This window comes from Pantherophis guttatus, chromosome 2 (assembly GCF_059756535.1).
Source record: "Pantherophis guttatus breed Tessera chromosome 2, ASM5975653v1, whole genome shotgun sequence".
NCBI lineage: Eukaryota > Metazoa > Chordata > Lepidosauria > Squamata > Colubridae > Pantherophis > Pantherophis guttatus.
In genome coordinates, this window is record NC_142064.1 from 264,038,501 (window position 1) to 264,066,450 (window position 27,950).

The 27,950-nt window shown below is 41.4% G+C and overlaps 3 protein-coding genes across 4 annotated transcripts in view; all 3 read right to left on the reverse strand.

Annotated features, from left to right (window-relative positions):
- The window catches only part of LOC117663200 (uncharacterized), a 163,517-nt gene that overhangs the window by 64,827 nt on the left and 70,740 nt on the right, over positions 1–27,950 (reverse strand). The window lies entirely within an intron of this gene.
- LOC148115756 (uncharacterized) lies at positions 76–26,988 on the reverse strand. Of its 2 annotated transcripts, none has more exons than XM_087884066.1 (2): positions 26,880–26,988; positions 76–2,944 (listed from the first exon to the last, which is right to left on the reverse strand). In XM_087884066.1, exon 2 carries the CDS (start codon positions 2,287–2,289, stop codon positions 955–957), a length of 1,335 nt encoding a protein of 444 aa, XP_087740192.1. In that variant the 5' UTR covers positions 2,290–2,944; positions 26,880–26,988; the 3' UTR covers positions 76–954. The 2 variants fall into 2 exon arrangements, with proteins under 2 accessions (XP_087740192.1, XP_087740193.1); XM_087884067.1 differs by lacking the exon at positions 26,880–26,988 and adding an exon at positions 24,565–24,688.
- On the reverse strand, positions 20,882–27,860 carry LOC117663181 (uncharacterized). The gene is made up of 2 exons (XM_060688394.2): positions 26,880–27,860; positions 20,882–24,780 (listed from the first exon to the last, which is right to left on the reverse strand). Exons 1-2 carry the CDS (start codon positions 26,986–26,988, stop codon positions 23,273–23,275), a joined length of 1,617 nt encoding a protein of 538 aa, XP_060544377.2. The 5' UTR covers positions 26,989–27,860; the 3' UTR covers positions 20,882–23,272.

Here is a 27,950-nt window from a genome sequence, read left to right on the forward strand (position 1 = left end):
CATTAAACCATCCTCTGCTACCATCTTGTTACTAATTTCAAGGATAGGACCCAATAACAGACATAGACTCATCAGTGGTTAAACAGGTTACCTTTTATTTACATGGACCATTTCTTTACAGGAATCATCAGTAAGAACATGTGGAGCAGCATGGGGCAACCTTAAATACCTGGGAGACGGAGTCTGAGGTAAGGAGTGGTCTAGGGAGGAGGTGGGTGTATGGTGTGTGTGTGTGTTAACCCTTGCAGTCCTGGGTCATGTGTACCTGCTTGTATGGGTAAGTCATTTATACGTGACAGCATTGAAAATTGTGCTTTGCTCTCCTTGTACTCAATCTGCTTGGGAAGAGACTTGCAAACGCTTTTTGAAATAAACTGTCAGCCTCTATGATGCTTGCTTGCTTTCAGCTGCCATTGTAACAGGAGAGGGCGGGGGAGGCATTGCTGGCATTTGGGAGGTGGGGAAAATGAGCTGGTGGTGATGTCTCGAAAAAGAGAGGAAAATTCTCACTGTCCTCATAGCAGATGCAGAGAGCTGATAGCTATCAAGGTCAACTGTTCTGGCATATCAGATAGATGGGGCCGTCTGAAGAAGTATCCCACATGACACCTTGGGAAGATGTGGATTGGACACACAATTTGGGTCCTCGGGAGAAGGGATTTGGTGATGCTTTCAATATGTAATTTTTGTGCCTATTGCCTCAGACTTCTTTTCTTTTGCTGCATTCAGTTCATACTTAGTAAAAGTATCTTTATCTACAAACATGGAGTTCTTTCTTGAGTTTTGAACAGAGGCACATCTGACATAAACCTTTTAATTGTGAACCAGACTTGTCTTCACATTGTGAGTATACCATTTGGGCATTTTATATCTCACAAGTGTAATTTTGAAGGCTGAAGACCAGATAGCCATTATCAAAGTAATATGTTCCAATTTTTATTTTCCTCTTCCCCATTACAAATTCTTTGTAGTCAAATTACACTTCTCTACACTTCTCACTTGAGGCCTTATGTGGATTTTCCTGTGTGCGATAAGGGTGGATTGTTGCCTGAAGCACTGTCCACACTCAGGGCACTTGAATGGTTTCTCCCCTGTGTGTATAAGGACATGGTTTATAAGGTTAACCCTAGTACTGAGATTTTTCCCACAGTCAGGACATTCAAAGGGTTTCTCTCCGGTGTGAATCCTCTGGTGGCAAATGAGGTTGGAATTCTGACTGAAACGCTTCCCACAGTCAGGACATTTAAACGGTTTCTCTCCTGTGTGAGTCCTCTGGTGTTTAACCAGACTGGAATTCAGACTGAAACTTCTTCCACACTCAGGACATTCAAAAGGTTTCTCTCCTGTGTGAGTCCTCTGGTGTTTAACCAGACTGGAATTCAGACTGAAACTTCTTCCACACTCAGGACATTCAAATGGTTTCCCTCCTGTGTGAATCTTCTGGTGTCTAACCAGGCTGGAATTGGTACTGAAACTTTTCCCACAATCAGGACATTCAAATGGTTTCTCTCTTGTGTGAGTCCTTTGGTGAATAACCAGGTTGCAATTATCACAGAAACATTTCCCACAATCAGAACACTCAAAGGGTTTCTCTCCTGTGTGAATCCTCTGGTGGCCAGTAAGGCTGGAATTCATACTGAAACTTTTCCCACATTCAGGACATTTAAAGGGTTTCTCTCCTGTGTGAGTCCTCTGGTGTTTCACCAGGCTGGAATGCTGACTGAAACTTTTTCCACAATCAGGACATTTAAAGGGCTTCTCTCCTGTGTGAGTCCTCTGGTGTGTCACCAGATTGGAATGCTGACTGAAACTTTTTCCACAATCAGGACACTCAAAGGGTTTTTCTCCTGTGTGAGTCCTCTGGTGGCCAATAAGGCTGGAATTCCTACTGAAACTTTTCTCACACATAGGACATTCAAAGGGTTTCTCTCCTGTGTGAGTGCTCTGGTGTGCCACCATGTTGGAATGCTGACTGAAGCGTTTTCCACAATCAGGACATTCAAAGGGTTTTTCTCCTGTGTGAGTCCTCTGGTGGCCAATAAGGCTGAAATTCTTACTGAAACTTTTCCCACAAATAGGACATTCAAACGGTTTCTCTCCTGTGTGAGTGCTCTGGTGTGTCACCATGTTGGAATGCTGACTGAAACATTTTCCACAATCAGGACATTCAAACGGTTTCTCTCCTGTGTGACTCCTCTGGTGTATCACCAAGCTGGAATTATCACAGAAACATTTCCCACAATCAGGACATTCTAACAGTTTCTCCTTGGTGTGAGTCCACATTGCCATACTTGCTGAAGCATTTACCACATTGGGAGCACTTGTACGGATTCTCTCCTGTGTGGGTCCTTTCAAGAACCACAACAGACTTGTTCTGATCAGAGGTTTTGCCACATTAGAGCATTGTATGGCTTTTCTCCAGTCGGGATCCTCTCAGGCATAATCTGCTGTGATTTGCAAGTTGTATCTTTTCCACAACAGGCACATCTATGGAACTTTTCCACAACTCATATTCCTGAGGAGGTCCAAAATATGGATGATCCCTTCTTTAGTGGTGCTTTGATTTAGTGGTATTTTCTTCCTCCCAGAGCAAGGCCTGCAACTCTGTCTGCTCTACGTGGCTTTCCAATTGACCTTTTCCTCCCCACTGACTTCAAGATATTCCCCTCTTTTGCTCAATGGAAAAATGATCTCCCTTGACTTTTCATGTAATGTATGCTTGAATTTCACACTGTACTGTTCCCAGCTAGAAATCTCTTCTTGATTTTTTTCTCATTTCTCTCCCAGCTGCTGAGGAAGATGAAGAATTGTGTGGCTCTCTGAAGGAAATGGAAAATATTTTGATTTTTGGACTGACTTGTTTTGCTATTCAATGTTGCTTGTTATCCTCAGTTGTCCAGAGTGCTCTTATTGCCTTCCTCTTTGTCTTCAAATAAAAGAGTATCTTTAATGGTTGCAAAAGATTAGGAAAAAAAAGAAAGAAGTTTACATTAGAATGAAAAAGCAAACATGCCACAATCCTCCAATAAGCTCTTATACTGTATCAATCATGATTCATTTGACACATGGAAGACGACCCAGATCCAAGTTCGAAAATCCATTCAATGATGAAATTCACTTGTTGAATGGCCAGTCACAAATTCTTAGCAATTCAAAGGGTTGTTTTCACATACAGTCAAGTGAAAAAGAAAGTACAACCTCCTTCATTTCTTATCAGGGTATCATAAATATCATCACAACAGAACAGAAGAAAATAACAGAATTGGAGCTATGGGACCTTGGAGGTCTTCTAATCCAGCCTCTGCTCAAGCAGGAGACCCTATACCATTTCGGAAAAGTGGCTCTCTCTCTCGTCTCTTCTGAAAAGCCTCAAATGTTGGAGCACCACAACTTATTTTTTTTATTTTTTTTAATACAAACAATCTATCTTCCATTAAACAGTGTGTCATTTGGGTACAAATGTCTTGTGCAATAAATTTACAGCCATATTCATTAATATATTTTCTATATTTCACTAATTACTTTTATTTCTAACTTGCATATTTATTCTCTAACCATTGGTAAAATAGTTCCCATACAATATAATATTCAGTTTGTTCCTTCTCTTTAATTGCAAGTGTTAACCTATTCAATTCTGCACTTTCTAATATTTTCCTAATCCCATTCTCATCCGTAGGAATCTCTTCACTTTTTTTTTTATTGAAAAAGTTTTTCAAATACAGATTTTTCCTTTTCCTTTCCCCCCCCCTAACCCTCCCTCCCCCTCCCCTCCCCCCATGGCTTCTCCAAGATGAAATCCAAATTGATATCACATTATATAATACTTTACCACCCTTTTACACCACCCCCTATGTGCTAAACATTTCTTTCTAACATTATTATTATATCCCCCATATACTATACATTTCAAAACAACATTTGGCTATAAAACTATATAATAGATCCTAATTTGGCATTTATTCTATTTATAATCTACCCATTTCCTCCACCCCCATACGTATATCTCTTAATTCAAATCTTTTAAGTATATTAATATCTAAACGTAACATCCGTTTTCCTAAACAAAGCAATCAAAGAGCCTTGGTACTACAGTGGTTTAAAGCACCCTGTTATTAACACAGCTGCCTGCAATTTACTGCTGGTTCGAATCTCTCCAAGGCTCAAGGTTGACTCAGCCTTCCATCCTTTCTAAGGTAGGTGAAATGAGGACCCAGTTTGTGGGGGCAATAAGCTGACTTTGTATAAATATACAAAAAGTATGAAGGCTATTGCTTAACGCACTGTAAGCCGCCCTGAGTCTCCGGAGAAGGGCGGCATATAAATCAAATTAAAAAAATAAATAAAAATCAGTAACCTAACCTATCTCCTTGTACCATATCAATTTTATTTCACCCACTTTCCTGCAGGTCTACCATACATAATATATTTAATATCTTTATTCTTTTGCCCGTATCACTAAAAGATATTTCCATATGTAAATAAAATCCTCAAATGACTTTAAATGTGTATTCCATATAGTACCTTCTGTAATGTCTTTCAACTAAATTGTTAATTCCATCGACCATGTTCGGGTAACATCAAATCCTGCTTCCAACAATGTATTTAATATCTTCAATTACCATCTGCCCCCATCATTGATAAATATTTCTGTATATAACCCCCCCCCCCGAGTGACTTTATATTTATATTCCATATGGTATCTTCTGTAATGTCTTTTGTCTAGATTATTAATTCCAACAACCATGTTAGGGTAACAACCAGATCATCTGCATGCCCCTATTCCATAGCTCTTGCCTTGTAGCTCAACATATGCGTAGTCCATCTTTCATAGCGTCCATAATAGAAAGTTCCAGTCCACTAAATCACAGGCCATCTTCCACATCCCAAAGACACCAGCACTGCAGAGATCTGTTATTCTTCTCAAAATAGTATAAGTCTGTAATTTGCCTCCGTTATATTTTCATGTATCTGCCTTCTATAAGTCCCGCTTATTATATTTAATCGTCTCTTAAATAACTGGCATTAATCTGTTGGCTAAAAAAGAATTGTTTAGTTTAAATTTTTTTAGTTTTGTAGAACCTGCTTCTTCTTTTCTTAATTTGTTGTGGTTTAGATCTCCACCCTGGTTGCCTTTCTAGGACTTGTATATCAGCTGACTGAATTACATGCTGGTCTTTAACTTGATAAGACATCAAATCGAGATCCAAAGCCACCTCTCTTATATTTATAGGTGATCCAGCTATAGCCTCTAAAGGAGAATCCAAAAGCGGCTCATCCAAAAAGCCCTCTATGACTTGTTGTTTTTCCATTACCTCCATCTCCATCTGCTTAGCCTGAGTTTCAATCTCTTGTTCATTTTGCTTTTCTTTATCCCCCTCCTGTATTCCTAACACTGATAACATAAGTGGAGATGTTGGGCCCATTTTAAAAACCTTGTAGTAAAATTCTTCCGCTTTTTCAACAGTGTTTAATTGATATCTTTCTCCTTGATATCTCAATATTATACCAACTGGAGCATCCCACCTAAATGGGATGTTTTGTTGCTTTAGCTCAGTCACCAAAAATCCAAAGTCCTTTCTATCTTTTAACATCTTGGACGGCAGCTCTTTATATATCCAGATCTTCATTCTGTTCATTTCTAGAGTGGAGTTAAAAGACTTTTGCACAATATCATTTCTTATTCCTTTATCAGTAAAATAAATCACCACATCTCTAGGCAATTGTCTTTGCTTTGCTACCCAAGAATTTACTCTGTAGACCTTATCAATCTTACAGAATACCTCTTCAAAACTAACCTTTAAAATCACAGCCAGAACTTTAGCAGACATCTTTCTCAAGTCCTCCCTGTTATTTTCCTGTATTCCCCTCATTCTGATCGCAAATTCCATGGATCTGAATTGCATCATTGTAACTTCGTTTTCAATCCTTTGCTTTATATTATCTACATTGTAAGTCTTGTGATCAGCTTCCTTCATTTTAGACTCTACTTCTGAGCTATTTTCTTGAATCATTGTCAAATCATTTTCAATTCTTTGTATTTTATTATCCAGATTATGAATCTTATAATCAGCTTCCTTCATTTTAGACTCTATTTCTAAATTGATATCTTTATCCATCTTTATAATTACTTCTGAAAAGCTTTTCGAAGCTGTTACAATATAGCGCTTCAGGTTATCATACTTTTGTTGAACCAACTCTTTAATTTCCTGTCTAAATTTTTCAAGATTCTGGTTCATAATCTCATCATGTCTTGCCAACTCCTCCACAACAAATTCCTTTAAGTCTTTAAAACCATTCTTCTGCATCTGCAAGCTCAAGAATTGCTCTTGTGATTTATAAATGGGGGAGCCCCCCCCCTCAGCTTGGTTGTCTGGCTTTGTCAGTTTTAACGCCATCCTGCCACGCAAACAGACTTTTTTTAAAGAAAAAGTCTTCTCTCCACACAATATCAATATCAAGTCTCTAAGAAGGAAGAAGCATGAAACAGAAATTTTTCTCTTCTCTTCTAGCCAGCACTATTGCTTCAAATACTTTCTAGCATATTAAACCATTCAAACGGAAAGACTTTCGCTTTCAGCTTTCTTCTCAAGCCTCAGCCAGCCGCCATTTTAAACTTTTTTTCCCCCTTTCACTCTTTCTTCATTCTTAAAATCAATCATAGGGTTGTTACAAATACTTGCAATTTAGAGTCCCAAATCCGGATTTCATCCTGCTTATTCAAGCAATCTGTTAGTTTTCGCTGATTAGGTTGGTCACATCGTCTAGCTCTGCAAGGTGTAGAGTTCCCCCGAAGCCCGGAGCAGCGGCGAGCTGGATAGGGAGCCTCATCCTGCTTCCTCCCCAAGAGTAAAAAAAAACTCTGGGGACTTCGCAGAGGGCTCTACCTGTTCTCGCCGGCTCTCCTCACATTTCCTTAAAGAAACGGAGTTTTTCGAGCCACCTCTCAGCTGTAAGGGTGGCGGGGCTGGCGGTCCCAAAAGACTGTCTGGCGACGACAGAAGCCAAACTGGAAGCCAGGAATCTCTTCACTTTTCAAATGTGAAATACAATTACAGTTACAATACTTGTGCAAATACAATTCTAGCTGCAGTTATTACATGGATAATCAAGTATACATTCTCTTTACTATAAGTTTCTGATAAAATTCTCAACAAAAATATTTCGGGTTTCAAATCAATATATTGTTGTATCATCTTCTCCAATCACGTATGTATTTTTGTGCAGTATTTTTTGGCTTCTGTGCATTTCCACCACATATGATAATACAACGCAGATGTCTGGTAATATTTCCAACATTTAGCTGATTTGTCTTTAAACATCTTTGCCAATCTTGCTGGCGGAAAATGCCATCTATAAAACATCTTCTAGAAGTTTTCTTTATATGCGGTTGACATTGTTAATTTGTAATTTCTATCCCATAGTTGCTGCCATTTTTCTAATTCTATTGTATAACCAAAAATTTTTGCCCATGCTATCATTCTTCACTTGTTCTTCTAATTTGATACCCAATAAATAGCTATAGTTTATCACCCTCTCTTCTATTCCTGTTAATCTCTTATACAATTCTGTCAAATCCATATAAGAACCATATAATTTAGTATCTTGTTCATATCTATATTGTATTTGCAATTGTGTATACCAAATCATATTAATCCCTTGCTCTTTCAACTCGTTTAGCTTTGAGCTCACCCTTTTCATTCAAAATGTCTTTATATCTAACAATATATCCCATACTAGTGATACTAGCCAGATATCCGTGCTTCGCTATGAAAGTATGTGATGGGGCTTGATAAATTGACACTTGCAGCTTGAAAATTAATGAGTAGTTATGATTGGCCTTTCCTCTCCCCTTCATTCCCTCAGCCTTGCCCCACAGAATCCTCCCCTATACTATCCCCTTCTCTCCCTCAACGTTGCCCCACAGAAACGTCTACTATCCTATCCCCTTCTCAGAGTTTTGCAGAGTGACTAGTATCATGAGATGTTGGCCTTTGATGGCCACCCACCCTGGACTTGGACTGGATTTTTTTTGTCTGCTATCCCTACTTTCGCCCCAGGGAAGAACTTGTGCCTGTGGGATTATCAACATTGTTTCTAATAACTTTACAAATTGCTGGCTTCTTGTGCGACCCCAAACTGGAGGAGAACTGGGCAAAATGGTGTGCAGGTGCTGAGGGGGCTGTTTGTCATCCGCCAGATGAAAGGATGGACTATTGTGACTTTATTGTCAGTGTCATCTGCCCCAGTCACTGTGAGAGGGTGACTGGGATAATTATCCTCCAGACGTGGGGGGATGTCACTGGCCCCCTTTCACTGTCGTGAGAGGGCAGTGAACCAGCTCCTGATATGAAGATCTACTTTGACCCAGTATTATTGGACGATCTGGTGAAGCCCTGACCAATTGACTCTCCATCTCTGTTTTTGTGCGATGTTTACGGCTGCTGACCTGCTTGCGCTGCGAGACTCCCCCCTCTCGCAGGTTTGGCCCTCCTCACTATCGAGGGCCTACCTTGATGACGGATTTTGGAATCCCGAGAGGTGGCATGCGGCGAGGAGGGGGTTGTGGGGTTTTTTAGGGAAATTTTTAGATAAGGTTTTAAAGGTTTCTGGGAGGGGGGTGGGTTCGGTGGGTTTGGGGGAGAACCTGTCGGGGAGGAGGCCAGAGCCGGCTGAAGAGCACGGCACTAGAGATGCGGGAACCGGGGTCAAGGTGGGGGTTAGAGCTTGTGTTATGGATGGTCATTACATCAGTACTGTGGGTGGGAGGGGCAGATATGGCGGGAGCAGGGGGCCACATCAGGTTGTGGGAGCACGCGCCCGCTGGCTCCAAGCGGTGGCGCGCTCCGGCCTCCAATGCTCCTCTCGTTCCCCAGGTTGCACAGACCCTCAGGCCCTGGGCCTTCGGCTGATGCTGTGCAACGCCCGGTCCGTGGTAAATAAAGCCCCCCTCATTTGTGATCTTGTTCAGGAGGGGGGAGCGGACCTGGCGGGTATTACGGAGACCTGGTTGGGCCAGGAGGGGGGGGTTCCCCTCGTTGAGATGTGCCCACCCGGTTTCCGCGCATTCCATCAGCCGAGGACACAGGGGAGGGGTGGGGGGGTGGCGGTTGTCATTAGAGAAGGTCTTGGTCCGAGGGAGGTCACTGTTCCTCAGACGGCTGGTTGTGAGTCCCTCCTTGTGAAGTGGGGTCATGGGGTGCAGATGGGTGTGCTGGTTACGTACCTGGCTCCCTGCCACGTGACGGCAGCCCTGCCCGAGCTGCTCAACGTTATAGCCGCGGTGGCGGTTGACACCCCCAGGCTTATGGTCATGGGGGATTTTAACCTGCCATCCGTCGGTGAGGCGTCTGAGGTGGCTCGGGAGTTCATGGCTTCCATGACGGCCATGGACCTGACCCAGTTAGTTCATGGCCCTACTCACACGGGGGGAAACACGCTAGACCTGGTTTTTGTCTCTGGTCAGTGGTTGAGTGATCTTGAGATAGGGGATATAGTGATCGAGCCCTTGTCATGGTCAGATCACTCCCTCCTTCGCTTTGACCTTCGAACCGCCGCACCCCGCCGCAGGGAGGCGGAACCACTGAGGTGGTACCGCCCCAGGCGCCTGATGGATCCTGATAGGTTCCAGACGGAGCTTGGGCCATTTCCTGAGGCTCTGGCACACGGCTCGACTGAGGAGCTGGTGGCCGCCTGGGATAGGGCGGCCGCTGGAGCTTTGGATCGGGTCGTGCCTTTGCGGCCTCTGACCCGGCGTCGATCTCGCCTGGCTCCTTGGTTCACCGAGGAGCTGAGGGAGATGAAGCGCCGGAAAAGACGCCTGGAGAGTGGTTGGAGGGCCAGCCATTCTGAATCTGACCGAACACTGGTAAGGTCTCATATTAGGACCTACCTGGTGGCGATAAAAGTGGCGAAGTATAACTATTTTGCCACTCTTATTGCGTCATCAGATAATTGCCCGGCTGCCCTGTTTAGGGTGACCCGCTCCCTGCTCCACCAGGAAGCGCGGGAGGACCCCTTGGAGGGTAGAGCCGAGGATTTTGTACAGTATCTGTATGACAAAATCGCTCAGATTCGGGAATATCTGGACTCTGACTGGGTAGATTCAGCGGGGAGGACAGAGGCAGGTCTTGTGAGTATTATCTGGGAAGAGTTTGATTCTGTGACGCCCGAAGACGTGGACAGGATACTGGGCAGACTGAGCGCAGCCACATGTTTACTGGACCCGTGTCCCTCCTGGTTGGTGCTGGCCTCTCGGGAGGTTACACGAGGCTGGCTCCAGGGGATTATAAATGCTTCCTTGAGTGAGGGTGTCTTCCCTGCCGCCTTGAAAGAGGCGGTGGTGAGGCCTCTCCTCAAGAAACCTTCCCTGGACCCGGCAGTGTTGGCAAATTATCGTCCAGTCTCCAACCTTCGCTTCATTGCGAAGGTTGTTGAGAGTGTGGTAGCGCGACAGCTCCCCCAGTACCTGGATGAATCGTCGTATCTGGATCCGTTCCAGTCGGGCTTCAGGCCTGGGTACAGCACGGAAACGGCATTGGTCGCGTTGGTTGATGATCTCTGGAGGGCTCGGGACAGGGGTTGTTCCTCTGTCCTGGTCCTATTAGACCTCTCAGCGGCTTTTGATACCATCGACCATGGTATCATGCTGCACCGGCTAGAGGAGTTAGGGGTGGGGGGCACCGTCCTACGGTGGTTCTCCTCCTTTCTCTCTGACCGGTCGCAGTCTGTGTTGACAGGGGGGCAGAGGTCGACCCCGAGGCCCCTTGTATGTGGGGTGCCACAAGGGTCGGTCCTCTCGCCCCTTCTGTTCAACATTTATGTGAAGCCGCTGGGTGAGATCATCCGTGGTTTCGGGGTGAAGTACCACCAGTACGCTGACGATACTCAGCTGTACATCTCCACCCCGGACCACCCCAATGATGCCCTTGAAGTGATGTCCCGGTGCCTGGAGGCCGTGCGGATCTGGATGGGGAGAAACAGACTCAGGCTCAACCCATCCAAGACCGAGTGGCTGTGGTTTCCGACATCCCGATATAGTCAGTTGGCGCCATCACTGACTATTGGGGCCGAGTCATTGCCCCCCACGGAGAGGGCTCGCAACTTGGGTGTCCTCCTGGACTCACGGCTGTCTTTAGAAGAGCATATGACGGCCGTGGCCAGGGGGACTTTTTATCAGGTCCGCCTGATTCGCCAGTTGCGTCCCTTTCTGGATCGGGACTCGTTAAAAACGGTCACTCATGCTCTTGTCACTTCCCGCTTGGACTACTGCAATGCTCTCTACATGGGGCTCCCCTTGAGGAGCACCCGGAGGCTCCAGCTGGTCCAGAATGCGGCCGCGCGGGTGGTTATGGGAGCGACGTGGCGCTCCCATGTGACCCCCCTCCTGCGCGAGCTGCACTGGCTCCCGGTGGTCTTCCGGGTGCGCTTCAAGGTTTTGGTTACCACCTTTAGAGCGCTCCATGGCATCGGACCGGGGTATCTACGAGACCGCCTTCTGCTACCAATAGCCTCTCACCGACCAGTACGCTCCCATAGAGAGGGGCTCCTCAGGGTGCCGTCGGCCAAACAGTGTCGACTGGCGGCCCCCAGGGGGAGAGCCTTCTCTGTGGGGGCACCTACCATCTGGAACGAGCTCCCCCCAGAGATACGGAAGATCCCGGACCTGCGCACGTTTCGCCGTGCTCTCAAAACTTTTCTATTTCAACAAGCTGGCCTGGCCTAACTCCCCTCTTTTAAATTCTTAAATTTTAAATTTTTTAATTCGTGATTTTATAAATTGGGTGTTTTAATCTGTGTTTCGGCCGAAATATTTAATAATTTTAAGGGATTTTTAATATTTGTATTCTCTGTATTTTATCTTGGCTGTTCACCGCCCTGAGTCCTTCGGGAGTAGGGCGGTATAGAAATTTGATTAATAAATAATAAATAAATAAATAAATAAATGAGATAAATCCAGGAGCAAAAGACAGCACACAGAGCCTTTAGATAATTAACAGTGGTTTATATACAATGAAATATATGCATACATATACATGGTAGATACCTTAACATACAGCTACGGACACAAGGAGAACAATGAGATACACACGAGATACGCCCTCTAATGGTCACCTATATATAGACACCTCTTAAAACGGTAACAGTCTTGTGTGGACCCCATCAGAGTCTTAAACCGGCAATTCTAAATGCGGAATCATTCCCATTGCATCAGCTTTCAGTTGCCTCCGCTTACAACCTTCCATCAGCTTACAGCTATTAAATCTACATTCTCTGACACCCCTTCTCTCCCTCAGGCTTTCTAACCCCTTCTCTCCCTCAGCCTTGCCCCACAGAAGCCTGTCCTATGCTATCCCGTTCTCTCCAGAGTTATTTTCAAGTTGGGAAGGGAGGAGTACATCTAACTCATTAGCATCAGATCGTGTTATAATATAGGAAATACTAATGTTCTGATAGTCATTTTGAAAAATCCTTTCTTAGTGAGCACCTAGAAGCCAAGAGAAACATACGTGGCAAATTTGTAGGTTCTGGAGATTTCGTGATTACAGCATGAGTAATCCTGGATGAAGCATCATACCTAGACCCGTACCAGTCGGGTTTCAGGCCCGGGTACAGTATGGAGACGGCATTGGTTGCACTGGTGGATGATCTCTGGAGGGCTAGGGACAGAGGATATTCCTCTGCCCTGGTCCTGTTAGATCTCTCGGCGGCTTTTGATATCGACCATGGTATCTTGCTGCGGCGCCTTGAGGGGTTGGGAGTGAGAGGCACTGTTTTACGGTGGTTCTCCTCCTACCTCTCAGGATGCTCAGAAGCGGTGTTGGCGGGGGGGTCAGAGGTCGATCCCGAGGCCCCTCACATGTGGGGTTCCTCAGGGGTTGGTTCTCTCTCCCCTGCTGTTTAACATCTATATGAAGCTGCTGGGGGAGATCATCCGTGGTTTCGGGGTGGGGTATCATCAGTATGCTGATGATACCCAACTTTTTATATCCACCCTGAACCAGCCTAGTGATACCCTCAACGTGATGTCCTGATGCCTGGAGGCGGTGCGGCTCTGGATGGGGAGGAACAGGCTCCGACTCAACCATGCCAAGACGGAGTGGCTGTGGGTACTGGCATCTCGGTTCCAAGGGAATATTCCATCTTTGGTCATAGGGGGAGAGGTGTTGCCCCCTGTGGATAGGGCGCACAACTTAGGCGTCCTCCTGGATGCACGGTTGACTTTAGAAGACCATGTCACAACCGTGACCAGGGGGGCATTTGCCCAGATTCGTCTGGTGCGCCAATTGCACCCCTACCTGGACCGAGATGCCCTACACATGGTCACCCATGCACTCGTCATCTCCCGGATCGACTATTGCAACGCTCTCTACATGGAGCTGCCCTTGAAAACCATTCGGAGGCTTCAGCTGGTGCAGAATGCGGCCACGCGGGTAGTGATGGGAGTGTCCCGATGTTCCCATGTTACACCTCTCCTGCATGACCTGCATTGGTTACCGGTTGCTCTCCGGGTGAGGTTCAAGGTGCTGGTGATTACCTATAAAGCCCTACATGGCTTAGGCCCGGGGTATTTGGCAGATTACCTGCAGCCAGCAACAGCTCCCTCACACAGAGAGGGCCTACTTGGGGTCCCGTTGGCCAAACAATGTCGGCTGACGGCCCCTAGGGAGTGAGCCTTCTCTGTGGGCGCACCTACCCTCTGGAATCAGCTCCCCTTGGAGCTCCGGGTAGCCCCCAACCTTCACTCCTTAAAACATGGCTGTTTCACCAAGCTGGCCTGGACTGAATGGGGTTTTAATGGGAATTTTAGTTTTTATTGTTGAATTTTAATTGGACTTGTTGTTTATTGCTGTGAGCCACCTGAGTCCTTGTGGAGAAAGGGCGGCATATAAGTCCGATAATAAATAAATAAATAAATAAATAAATAAATAAATAAATAAATAAGTGGTTTTCGCTTTTACATATATAGATTTGGATGAACAAGTGCTTGCATTGTTGAAAGCCAAATTGGTATCTTCAAATAATGCTGTTCTCTAATTTTCTCCTAAACTAACAATAAAACATTTCTTATATAGTGTCTTTGAAAGTAACCATTTATCTTATTTTTCCCATACCCTAAGGCATGCCAACCCAGTTGTAAATCATGTCCCTCCAATGTCAATAATCTTGTGCTTCTCAGTACAATCCGTTCTTTCATCCATGTTCTGGTTACCACCTTTAAAGCGCTCCATGGCTTAGGACCTGGTTATCTACGGGACCGCCTGCTACCACCAATAGCCTCCCACCGGCCAGTACGCTCCCATAGAGAGGGGCTCCTCCGGGTGCTGTCGGCCAAACAATGTTGACTGGCGGCCCCTAGGGGGAGAGCCTTCTCTGTGGGGGCACCTACGATCTGGAACTAGCTCCCCCCGGAGATACGGAGGATCCCGGATCTGCGCACCTTCCGTCGCGTGCTTAAAACGTTTTTATTTCACCAAGCTGGCCTGGCCTAAATCTTCTCCTCTTTCAAATTTAAATTTTAAATACAAATTTTAATCTGTTTAATTATGGGGTATTTTAAAATTCAGCCAAATTATTTAATTCGTTTTAAGCTATTTTAAATTTTGTATCTCTGTGTTTTATCTTCTGGCTGTTCACCGCCCTGAGTCCTTCGGGAGAAGGGCGGTATAGAAATTTAATAAAATAAAATAAATAAATAAATAAAAATAAATGTTAACACTGCTGCCTGGTAGTATAGTTCCCAATTTGGTAATCCAAAACCTCCTCTAGTTCTTGTATCCTGTAATATTTTAAAATTAATTCTTGCTTTTCTCCCCCTGCCAAATATATTTTAATATTACTTTATTAAGATCCTCAAAGTATTTTTTTCTCCAATTTTATCGGAATTGTTTGAAACAAGTACAATAATCTCGGGAATATACCTTAATTGTGGCTATTCTTCCTATCAACGATAATTGCAAACTTTCCAATTTTTCCAAATCTATCTTGATTTGTTGCATCAGCTTATAATTATCTTCCTTAATCATTACACATCTTGCTGTTAATTGAATCCCTAAATATTTTACTTTCTTAGTAATCTGAATGTCTAATTTCTTCATTAACTTTTTTCTGTTTCTCTGTAATATTTTTCACTAAAATCTTAGTTTTTTCTTTATTTATTTTCAATCCTGCCACTTCGCCATACTCTTATATTCTTTCTATTAATTTTGGCCCTGTTTCTTTTTTTTTTCTTTTTTTAAAAAGTTTTTTATTATTTTTTAAAACATAAAACGCATTTTTTCAAAACAAAGCTTTTGATCCGGTCACAAATTAATACAAATCACTAACAAATCTTAATTTTCAATTAACACAACTTAATATTTTACTCAATTATTTCCCTCTAATCTATTTAGCTATGCCATTATCCCCAAAAACCCGTTACTTAAATCTTAAATCCTAACCAATTATAATTCCATTTTTCTCTTTCATTTGCTTAGATGGATATATTTTAACAATATATATCATCACAATATTATAAACATTCATAAAATAATTAATTCCAACATAATCATTGTATTTTTACTATTGAACTCAACATTTATAGTCTTTGTTTCTGTTTTTAAACATACTCCTCCTCATTTGGCTAACCCACCTTAATTTATTTTTATTATAAAACCCAACATATTTATCTTTATCTTTGTTATTAAACCAATCCTTTTTATTTCTTGGCTGTTAAACACAGCATAACCATTTTATTTTTGGCTGTTAAACACAGCATACTCATTTTTATTTTTTGGCCGTTACACAGCATATTCATTTTTATTTTGGCTGTTACACAGCATAACCATTTTTGTTTGGCTGTTAAACACAGCATAATCATTTTTATTTTCTGGCAGTTACACAGCATATCTATTTTTATTTTTTGCTGTTAAACACAGCATAATCATAGTTGGTTTAACTATTGATCCCTACTTAATCCTTTCTTTGTTGTTTCCATCCATCTATACATTGCTTAATTTCAGTTAATCATATTTATCCTTATCATTTTTCATAACAATTTAACATTTATTTATTTATTTATTTGTTTAAATTTCTATACCGCCCTTCTCCAAATAGGACTCAGGGCGGTGCACAGCCTAAGTAAAAACAAAACATACAAAATTTAAAAAACAGTATTAAAATAATTAGATATTCTGGCCGTAAATTAAAACAACCCAATTTAAAACCAATTTAAAATTTAGCTCAAGCCAGCCCAGCTAGTTGAAATAAATAAGTTTTCAGGGCCCGACGAAAAATCCGGAGGTCTGTTATTATACGTAACTCCGGGGGAAGGTTATTCCAGAGGGTGGGCGCCGTCACAGAGAAGGCTCTCCCCCTGGGGGTCGCCAGCCGACATTGTCTGGCGGACGGCACCCTGAGGAGGCCCACTCTGTGCGAGCGTACTGGCCGGTGGGAGGCTATTGGTGGCAGTAGGCGGTCTCGTAAGTACCCCGGCCCTAAGCCATGGAGCGCTTTAAAGGTGGTCACCAACACCTTGAAGCGCACCCGGAAGACTACCGGGAGCCAGTGCAGCTCGTTGAGACATGGTTCTTGCTTAAGACATACCTTTGAATATATTTATACATTCCTTTTGACATTTTAAATTAACCATATTTGTCCTTATTCTTTTTTATACCAATTTAACCTTAAAACATAATTTTTGCTTCAAACATACCTTTAAATATGTTTATAAATTCCTTTTAACCTTCTTAATTTCTATAAAAACCTCCTTTTTATTATTACAATCCATCTGTACGTTATTTTATTTTGGATCACATTATTTTAATCTTCCTTTTTCTTTTTCCAGTCGTGTGTATCTTATTTCTTCATTTCCTCGCCTGCATACATATATTTCCAACCATTTTTAAATTTTTCAATTTTGTCCTCCATAAGTTATGTTATATCTTTTTCTTATTTTTATTCCAGATATAATGTATCAAATCTTCTCTTGAGCCTGTGCTTAATCCTTTATTTATTCCTGCGCCAATTTTTTAAATTATTATTGTTTCAACAATAGGAGTTCCGTTATAATTTCCTTTTCTTTTCACAAAAGTCAAGCTGCCTGCAGACAGAGAAAGAAAAAACCCTCCTCCGCAAAATCCCATGACTTTTATCTGTAAAGCTCAAAGTTTCCATAACAAAAAAGAGTTACAAAATTCCTTTTTAAACCAGATGGTGTCCCTCTACAATCCACATTTTCCATTAGTCATGCAAATATCCATTTTGTGCAATTATATAACAATCCAATTTATTTCTTCTTCCTTTAGTTTAAAAAGTATCAAATCTTCTTTTTTAAAAAAATCCAATTCAAATTTTAAAATATCCAGTCTTTGTACCATATCTCGATATTTAATTCCTTAGGTCTGTTCAAAATTTAGTTGTTTATTGGGTCTTTGTTTCTTTAAAGTAGCATTTTAAACTTTCAGCCCCTTTGTTGTTCAGCTGCTAATTTATGGCTAGGAGTCTTATAGATGTTAATCTTGCTCTAGGCGTTGTTCAAGCCTGGGTTGGTTGTCACTCATCCGGCTTCAAAGAGCTCCATTTCAATCTACTTTCCTCCAGCACATCTCTTGTCCGATTGAACCAACTTCATGGCAGCCGCCATGGCTGCTGACCCCGCCGCCGATGGCAGAGGGTTCCCCCTGACCTCCGAGGAACTTGCCTGTTCCTCTCGGTCGTCTGAGGTGCCCCTCCTTTCCCCCTGTCCCTGCAGGATGGTTCAGGTCCGAAGACCCATTGGCGGCAGGGCAGCAGCCGGGGTTTTCGTGGGGCTCATGAGAGCCCGCTATTTCCCCGACTGTCTCGCCGCGACGCCAAACCGGAAGCCATCCTGTTTCTTGTGGATCTTCTAAGATAAAAACCAAATCATCTTCAAATGCCTGTAATTTGTATTCTTCCTTTTTTATTTCCATACCTTTTGTCTCCTTATCCTGTCTAATATTTCTATTTAATACTTCTAGTGTCAATACAAATAATAATGGTGACATGGGACATCCCTGTCTTGTAGCCTTTCTGATGTTAACCTTTTCATTCATATCTCCATTTACCATCACTTTTGCGGTTTGTTTATAGTATATTGCCTTAATAATCTTGATAAATCTCCCCCCAAAGTCCATAACTTTTAATTGTGTCAGCATCAATTGCCAGTTCACATTGTCAAACACCTTCTGTGCATCAAAGAAAATCAGTACCATTTGCTTCTCTCGATGTGCTTCATAATATTCCAGTGTATTCAAAATTATTCTCATATTATCTTTAATTTGTCTCAGGTAAAAAGCCATTTTGATATAAATTGATTAAAAAAAACTCTTTAGTCTTTCTGCTATTATTATTTTTTTAAAAAAACTTTTATTTCATAGTCAACATACATCTTAAGCAAAAAATCAATCATATTTTTTTATTTCCCCCCTCCCTTCCCCCCTCCCATCCCAACCCCCACCCCCCTCCCCGGACTTCCCAGAACAAGTACAGGGTAAAAACATTTAACAAACCTTAATGAAAAACCCCACAAACTAACTATCTATAGATTTATCTATCACTTGTACTTTAACTCTCCTTGTTCAAAACAAAATATAACTTTTTCTTGCTTAAAGGTAGTTAATCCCAATTAATTCAACAATAAACAAACAATTTAAAGCCCTTGAAAATATATTGAAAAATCTATAGCCTTGAATTTAACATCCAAAAGGAAATTTCTCATTTAATCCATTACTTAAAATAATTTTTAGATATAATCATCCAATCATAACCAAAGAGATCATATCCTTGTTCACGTTTATATAACAGTTGAAACATCCAGTCATTTAACATCCAAAAGAAAATTTCTTTTTTAAAGAAAAAAAAATTTCAAAACCAAACAAATCATATCCTTAATAAAAATCTTGAATACCAATACAATCATTCACCATGTTATCCTGCCTAACAAAGAGGAATAAAATTCTTCCACTTCCATTTCCCCCTGGGTTTTTTCCGAGCCTTCTTCTTCCTGCGCAGCTCGCAAAGTAATTCCTTTTAAGCAACACACCTCTTTAAATAGGATTAAAAGTCCATTTTTGTAAAGAAATTGTAATGTTCCATTTCTAATCCTTCTTGATATCTTGAAAATCCAAGCTTCTCCCAGCACTTTTCCTCTCATCTGCATCAAAACCTCTGGATAGATCTCTCTCCATATCTCCGGATTAACCTCCTTCAAGCCCATCAGTTTATTCATAGTTTGAAAAACATCCTTTCCATGTTCCTCAGGTGCTTTTTGTTCTTCCTCCTCTTTCAACATTGCAACTTTGTTAGCAATTTGAGTAATAAACTTCTCAAAGATCTCATCCAGTCTTTCCATAAATGATTTTTGCCATACATCCACAAAATCCACTGTCAGTATTTGTACGCTTGCTGAATTATCTGCTGAGAAACCTCCATTCTCTTCAAAAATATTTACTTCTGCCATCTTTTCTTATGCTGCAAACTTCATTCAGCAAAGCTTCAAAGTACTGTCAGCTATAACGACCTTAACAAGTGCAAACAAGCTTTAACAATCACTTTCTTCTTAAGCTTCCGTTTTCAATCAGCACCATTTTGGGTCTCTATAAAGCTTTCACTCGAATCTGAAAGGACTCATTATTCATCAGAGTTAAAGAAAGAAAAATACTTGCGAGAAGCTCTCCTGTTTTGTTCTGCCTGTGTGAAAATCAATCCTTGAAATCACTTGTTTCACAGGGATGGTCGCGACGCCTTAATCCGTCAAAGACAGAATCCCGAGTCTGGAGTTGCTTTCCAGGCGTTTGGGGAGCCCTCACCCTCTGCGCCTCCAGGGTTAACTATCATTGATAGGAAGGATATCAACTATCAAAATGAATACATTGCCTAGAATCTTATATTTATTCCAGACAATCCCAATTAGGTTGGGAAAAGAGTATTTTGAAGATCTAAATAAAATTGTGTTAAAATATATTTGGCAGGGTAAAAAGGCGAGGATAAAATTAAAATTGCTGCAAGATGTTAGAGCAGGAGGAGGTTTTGGTTTGCCGGATTGGGAATTACAGTATATTACCAAGCTAGTAATTTGATGTGGATTAAAGAATGGATAACGCTAAGAAATACTAGATTGTGGACTTTAGAAGGACATGACTTGCTGGTAGGCTGGCATGCTTTTTTGTAGTATAAGAGTATAAAAACACAGGGTTATTTTAGAAGACATATACGAGAGTCTTTGTTATTAAATTGGGAGAAGATCAAAAGATATCATTATTCAAAAATTCCAGTCTGGTTATCTATTATTGAAGCATTCTCACTTTCAATAACATTTAGAAAGGAACAAATTGTTAGATATTGGGAATTACTGAATGATAAGGGTGAACTCAAATTGAAGCAAGAACTAGAAGAACAAGAGATAAAAATGGATTGGTTTACATATATGCAAATACAGTCTAGATATGATCAAGATTCTAAGACAGAGGGTTTTTACAGTAATTTGATGAATTTAGATATAATCTTAACAGGTTCTGATGACTATGTAATTAAAAAACTGTATGGTTATTTATTAGAAGTAAAACTGGAAGAACAAGTTAAAGAAACAATGATTGCCTGGGGGAAAAATTTTGGTCATGGGATTGACTTAGAGAAATGGCAAAAACTGTGGTCGCAAAATTATAAAATGACAATATCAACAGCATATAAGGAGAATTTGTATAAGATGTTTTACAAATGCCAACCCCGGCGAGAATAGCCAGAATGTTTAAGAATAAATCGGAGAAATGTTGGAAGTGTCATCAGACTCCAGGGTCATATTACCATATGTGGTGGACATGTGTAGAAGCTAAAAGATATTGAACTAAGATACACACATGGTTGGAAAAAATGACAAAGAAACATATTGACTTTAAACCAGAGATATTTTTATTGGGGATCTTACCAGAAACATACAACAAAGTATTGCAATATTTAATTGTGAATGTTTTAATAGCGACTAGAATCGTATTTGCTAAAAATTGGAAAGGAGAGAAGTTACCTACTGATGATGAGGTTATTAAGAAAATTATGGAATGTGCTGAAATGAGTAAATTGACAGTTGAAATTAGAGGACAGGAAGACAGACAATATTATATGATATGGGATTTATTTTATCAATGGCTTGATAATAAAGCATGGAAATGAAATATGAAATAAATGTAATAGTAAAATGTAGGAAGCGGTCTTTTTTACAGGAGATAAGCCACGGTTAAATAATTGATAAATGTGAATAATATCAAAAAGAGATATAACAAATTGTCAAAGAGAAATTAAATATTTTTGTAAATCTTGGATATGAGATTAAGCACAAAAGAATTGTAACCGATCAATACATTTTTTGTGATTGTAATGGATGATGGTTGTTTTTATGTTTTTGATTTGTTTAAAATATAAAAAGTTTTTTAAAAAAAACCACAATCCCTTTTCTCAATTCAATATTCCTACAGCTTTTCTCAATGAAGGTCACTTTGCAAGGCACAACAGCCTTTACATCTGAAATTTTACTCTGCTTTTGTCACTGCCCCAAACTCCCCCGATATATTTGCTATTCATATGGTTTCTTTCACTTGCGTGCCTCATTCTTGACACAATCTGAACAGACATGCTTGGTGCACTGAATTCCTGGAACTGTTAGGAAAAAATGAACTTTTAAACTCCTTTACTTCTGTTCTCCTCTCACTTTCTCCTTATATGTGGCACCACAACCTCTAACTATAGTCTGAGTGCTCCTATCCCCAAGAGATGCTGGCTGGAAAATTCTTTTTTTTTTTTATTGAAAAGTTTTACAAAGAAAATTCCGCCCCCCTCAATATTCCCCCCACCCTTTCCCCCCCTTCCCATCCCACTCTCCCCCCCAGACTTCCCAGAGCAAAATACAGGGTATTTCAATTAACAATCATAAGCTAAATTAGCCTAACTATTCTTAAACTACCTAATCCCCCCCTGAAACCTTAACTCCACTATGCATAACATAATACTTCTAAAATAAAATTTAACATTCATTCATAAGCTATTTGATATTTTCTTGTCTGATACTTATTTTGAATATAATCAATCCATCTTCTCCATTCCGATACGTATCTTTCTTATGTATAGTCCTTCAAATACGCTGAGATTTTCGCCATTTCTGCTAAGTTAATTACTTTCAGTATCCACTCTTCAATAGTAGGCAAAAAGTCCTTCTTCCAGTATTGCGCTACCAACAGCCTAGCTGCTGATATTAAGTTCAAGATCAGTTTAGTCTCTAATACTGTATAATCCGTCGTTATACCCAATAAAAACAATTGAGGAGTAAATTTCAACCTTTTTTTCAGAATGTTCTGCATCACCCACCAAATTTTTATCCAAAATGCCTTGATTTTCTTACAGGTCCACCATATATGATAATAAGTTGCATCATCACATTCACATCTCCAACATTTAGCTTGCAAATTCGGGATCTTGGATATGAGATTAAGCACAAAAGAATTGTAACCGATCAATACATTTTTTGTGATTGTAATGGATGATGGTTGTTTTTTTGTTTTTGATTTGTTTAAAATATAAAAAGTTTTTTTAAAAAAACCACAATCCCTTTTCTCAATTCAATATTCCTACAGCTTTTCTCAATGAAGGTCACTTTGCAAGGCACAACAGCTGTTACATCTGAAATTTTACACTGCTTTTGTCACTGCCCCAAACTCCCCCGATATATTTGCTATTCATATGGTTTCTTCCACTTGCGTGCCTCATTCTTGACACAATCTGAACAGATATGCTTGGTGCACTGAATTCCAGGAGCTCTTAGGAAAAAATGAACTTTTAAACTCCTTTACTTCTGTTCTCCTCTCGCTTTCTCCTTATATGTGGAGCCACAATCTCTAACTATAGTCTGAGTGCTCCTATCCCCAACACATGCTGGCTGGAAAATTCTGAGGCTAAAAATCTCGGATCAAACAAGGAAGAAAAAGGCTGGGATTCTGTATGTGGCATTTATATTATCTACCACGGTAAAAATGCAAACACCACTCCCAAAATATTTTTACATAATTGCACAATTTCTGCAAAAATAAATATCCAGCAACTTCTTCTGCTGATGGCCAGATAGCCATTATCAAACTAATATGTTGCAATTTCTTCTTTTCTCCTTCCCACCTAATATCATTACATATTTGCCTACAAAAAATCAGGCAAATACCATTACAAAAAGAATTTGTAGTAAAATTAAAGAGTCAGTTTCTCAGCTGGACTTACAATGGGACATTAGAAATGAAATTCAAGCCTTCTCTACACTCATCACTTGAGGCCTCAGGTGAATTTTCTTGTGTTCAGTAAGGGTGGAATGTTGCCTGAAGGACCGTCCACACTTGGGACACTTAAATGGTTTCTCCCCTATGTGTATACGGACATGATTTATAAGGTTACTCCTGGTACTGAAATCTTTCCCACACTCTGGACACTCATAGAGTTTCTCTCCTGTGTGAGTCCTCTGGTGTATAACCAGATTGGAAATCTGACTGAAACTTCTCCCACAATCAGGACATGCAAAAGGTTTCTCTCCTGTGTGAGTCCTCTGGTGGGTCACCAGGATGGAATTGTGACTGAAACTTTTACCACAATCAGGACATTCAAATGGTTTCTCTCCTGTGTGAGTCCTCTGGTGGCTTATAAGGTTGGAATTTTGACTGAAACATTTCCCACAGTCAGAACATTTAAAGGGTTTCTCTCCTGTGTGAATCCTCTTGTGGCTAATGAGGCTGGAATTCTGACTGAAACTTTTCCCACAGTCAGGACATTCAAAGGGTTTCTCTCCTGTGTGAATCCTCTTGTGCCTATTGAGGTGGGAACTCTTGTTGAAATTTTTATGACAATTAGGACATTGAAACGGTTTCTCTCCTGTGTGAGTCTTCTTGTGTTTCACCAGGCTGGAATTGGTACTGAAACTTTTCTCACAATCAGGACATTCAAAGGGTTTCTCGCCTGTGTGAGTCCTCTGGTGTGTAACCAGATTGGAAATCTGACTGAAACATTTCCCACAATCAGGACATGCAAAAGGTTTCTCTCCTGTATGAGTCCTCTGGTGGGTCACCAGGCTGGAATTCTGACTGAAATTTTTCCTACAAACAGGACATTGAAACGGTTTCTCTCCTGTGTGAGTCCTCTTATGTTTCACCAGGCTGGAATTCTCACTGAAACTTTTCCCACAAACAGGACATTGAAATGGTTTCTCCCCTGTGTGAGTCCTCTGGTGTATTATCAGGCTGGAATTCTGACTGAAACTTTTCCCACAAACAGGACATTCAAAGGGTTTTTCTCCTGTGTGAGTCCTCTGGTGTGCAATGAGGTCAGAATTCCAACTGAAACTATTCCCAAATTCAAGACATTTACAGAGTTTCTTGCCTGTGTGAATCATCTGGTAGCTAATACCGGTGGAATTCTGACTGAAACTTTTCCCACAGTCAGGACATTCAAAGGGTTTCTCACCTGTGTGAGTCCTCTGGTGTCTCATGAGCTGGGAATTCTGAGAGAAACTTTTCTCACAATCAGGACATTCAAAGGGTTTCTCACCTGTGCAAATTCTCTGGTGTCTAATGAGGTTGGAATTTCTATTGAAATATTTCCCCCACTCAGGACATTCAAATGGTTTCTCCTTGGTGTGAGTCCACGTTGCCATGCTTGCTAAAGCATTTACTGCATTGGGAGCACTTGTAGAGCTTCTCTCCTTCTTCTTCCTTCCAAGAACCAGAATGCTGTCCAGAATGCTCTTATTGCCATCCTCTTTGTCTATAAGATTCAAATAAAAATGTATCTTTAATTGTGCATGAAATAGTTGCAAAAGATGAGAAAATGAAAAGGCAAGCGTGCTCCAATGCTCCAATAAGCTCTTACATTAATCATGATTTATTTGACACATGGAAGACTACCCAGATCCAAGTTCGAATATCCATTCAATGATGAAATTCAATTCTTGACAGGATCAATCACAAATTCTTAGCAGTGCAAAAGGTTGTTTTAAATACAGTCCAGTGAAAAAGAAAGTTCACCCTCCTTCAGTTCTATGGTTTTACTTATCAGGGTATCATAAATATCATCGCAACAGAACAGAAGAGAATAACAGAATTGGAAGGGACCTTGGAGGTCTTCTAATCCAGCCTCTGTTCAAGCAGGAGACTCTATACCATTTTGGAAAAGTGGGTCTTATGACTCTTCTTAAAAGCTTCCAGTGATGGAGCACCACAGTGTCTGAAGGCAAGCCGTTCTGCTGGTTAATTGTTCCCACCATTAGGAAATTTATCACTACTTCAATTGTATAAAGAGGTGAAGTAGCAACCAAGTACTGCTAATAAAGTGCCCTTGATCAATTGATCATCAGCAAGTATGACTACATGTATAAAAACTGAAGTTGGAGGAGTTTCCTGGTCTCCGGCATTGAGGTGTGTGTTACCACAATGCCAAAGAGTAAAGACATCAGCAATGATCTTAGAGAACCAATTGTTGCTGCCCATCAATTTGCGAAGGTTTAAACGGCCATTTCCAAACAATTTAAAATCCATCAGACTACAGTGAGTAAGATTATTCACAAGTGGGAAACATTCCAGACAGTTGCCAATCTTCCCAGGGATAGATATCCAAGAAAATTCACCCCAAGGCCAGACCATGCAATGGCCAAAGATATTGCAAAAAAACAAAGAGTTATATCTCAGACTCTACAGGCTTCAGTTAGCATGTTAAATGTTAAGATTCATGACAGTGCAATTAGAAAAAGACTGAACAAGTATGGCTTGTTTGGAAAGGTTGTGAGGAGAAACCCTCTTCTCTCTAAAAAGGTCATAGCAGCACGGCTGAGGTTTGCAAAGTTGCATCTGAACAAATCACATGAATTCTGGAACACTGTCCTTTGCACAGACCAGACTAAAGTGAGATGGTTGACTGTAATGCAGTGACACGGTTGACGAAAACCAAACACAGCATATCAGCACAAGCATTTCATACAAACCATCATGCACGGTGGTGGAGGGTGATGATTTGGGCTTGTTTTGCAGCCACAGGACCTGGACACATTCCAGTCTTTGAGTCGACCATGAACTCATCTATATACCAAAGTATTCTAGGGCAGGGGTGGTAAGTGAGGACTACCTATGCTTGTCCTTGATCAGGTTGTAGATCCCCCCTCACCCCCATTCCACCCTCCTTCCTCATACGTGCTTTATCTTCGGTATTAATTTTGTGAGAAGCCCCCCTCCTCCCCAGGAAGAATGAAATATTTTGGGGAATGTTAAAAGAGGCAGAATATTATATTTCCCCAAAGGAAAAATGGAGAAAAAAATCTTAACAAAGGCAGAAAGAAGCCCTAACAGTCTTTAGAGATGGATATTTGGGTACTAATAGGAAAACACGGTGCTTGTTAGCTAGAAATGGAAGTAAAACAACCCAGAAACGACTAGAGACACATAAATCCGATCTTGTTGCCCAGAAAACATCAGGTCCATAAGAGAAGAATTGAGTTGGGGGGACCTTGGAGGTCTTCTAGTCCATCCTTTGTTCAGGCAGGAGACCCTATTCCATCCAGAACAAATGGCTGCCCAATCTCCCCTCAAAACCCTCCAGTGACGGAGCAGCCACAACCTCTGGAGGGAAGCCATTCCCAAAGAACCAACCTCCACTTGAAAGAGGCTTTTTCAATCTTCCCACCAGCAGAAATTGCAGCCCCCAGTTTCCCAGCCTGCAGCACCAGTGGGCTTCCATTTGGGGAGAGAAGGAACCTGCAGCAGCCGCAGCTGAGAGGCTTCAGCCCAGTTGCTTCTCCGCTTCCAGGCCGTGGAGGGAACCGAACAGCCCGACTTGCTCCCGGACTCTCCTCCCACCCGCAGCCCTCAACTCACCTGCCAGCTGCTGCTTCGACCCTGGGAAGAGCACAAAAGCCGCTCTGCACACCAACTTCCTCCCATCAATCATCCAGAAGAGGAAGTTCCTCTGCACCTCTCCTCCCATCCCCTCCTTTCTAGCAATGAAGTACTCGATGGTTTAAAAACTCCTTTTTCAAGCTCAAGCACTGATTGCTCTGAAGTGTGGATGGCTTTCTAGGCACAGATGTTGCCTGATCGCCATCTAGCGACAGGAGGTGGAAAAACACGCTTTGTCCGATCTCCACCAAAGCGTTTGGAAGATGTTTTCACTGATTACGTGGCAGCAGGTCCTTTTCGACTCCTAGCAACCGACCTTTGCAACTGAATCAAGTGAAATAGTGAAACGTGACGCTTTGGTGCCTTTGGGTCAGTCTTGATGCCTGGCCTTGCAGTTTCCTTGGCAAGGGTTTTTGGGAGGGGGTTCCCCCCCTTTCCTGCTTCCAAGGGCTGAGAGGACTGGCCAAAGTTGAGCAGATGGTTTTGCCCTTTAGGTGGGACTGGAACTGAGCGTTTCTCTGTCTCCAACCTGATGCCTTCACCACTACACCAAACTGGATCTTCTCCCTCACCACAAAACATACCCATTGACCTGTTCCTGCTGCGCCCACAAGCCAATTCAAGGCTGCAGCTTTCAAGATGAATCAATCAGAATAGATCTGGAAGGGATCTTGGTGGTCTTCTAGTCCAACCTCCTTGTCGTGGAGGTTAAATCAATGTACCATAAAACCTTATCTCTATAACAATCTACTATAACATCTGAGACTTACTAGCAGTTCAAAATAAACTGTTTTTATTTACATAATAATAAAAACAATATCTATTCAAATACTAAATAGTATGTCATTCCTTTTCTTAAATATCCTGTCAGATATATATATATATGTAATCACTCTATATGATTATAGTTCTGGCTATTCTTCCTCAGAAGAAGGAGTCTTTTAATACATCAGATCTACCTCTGATCCCTAGTCAGAAATCTCCTAACTGTCAACTTACTGATGACAAACTGCCTTTCAACTGCATACTGACTGCAGAACTGCCCTTTAG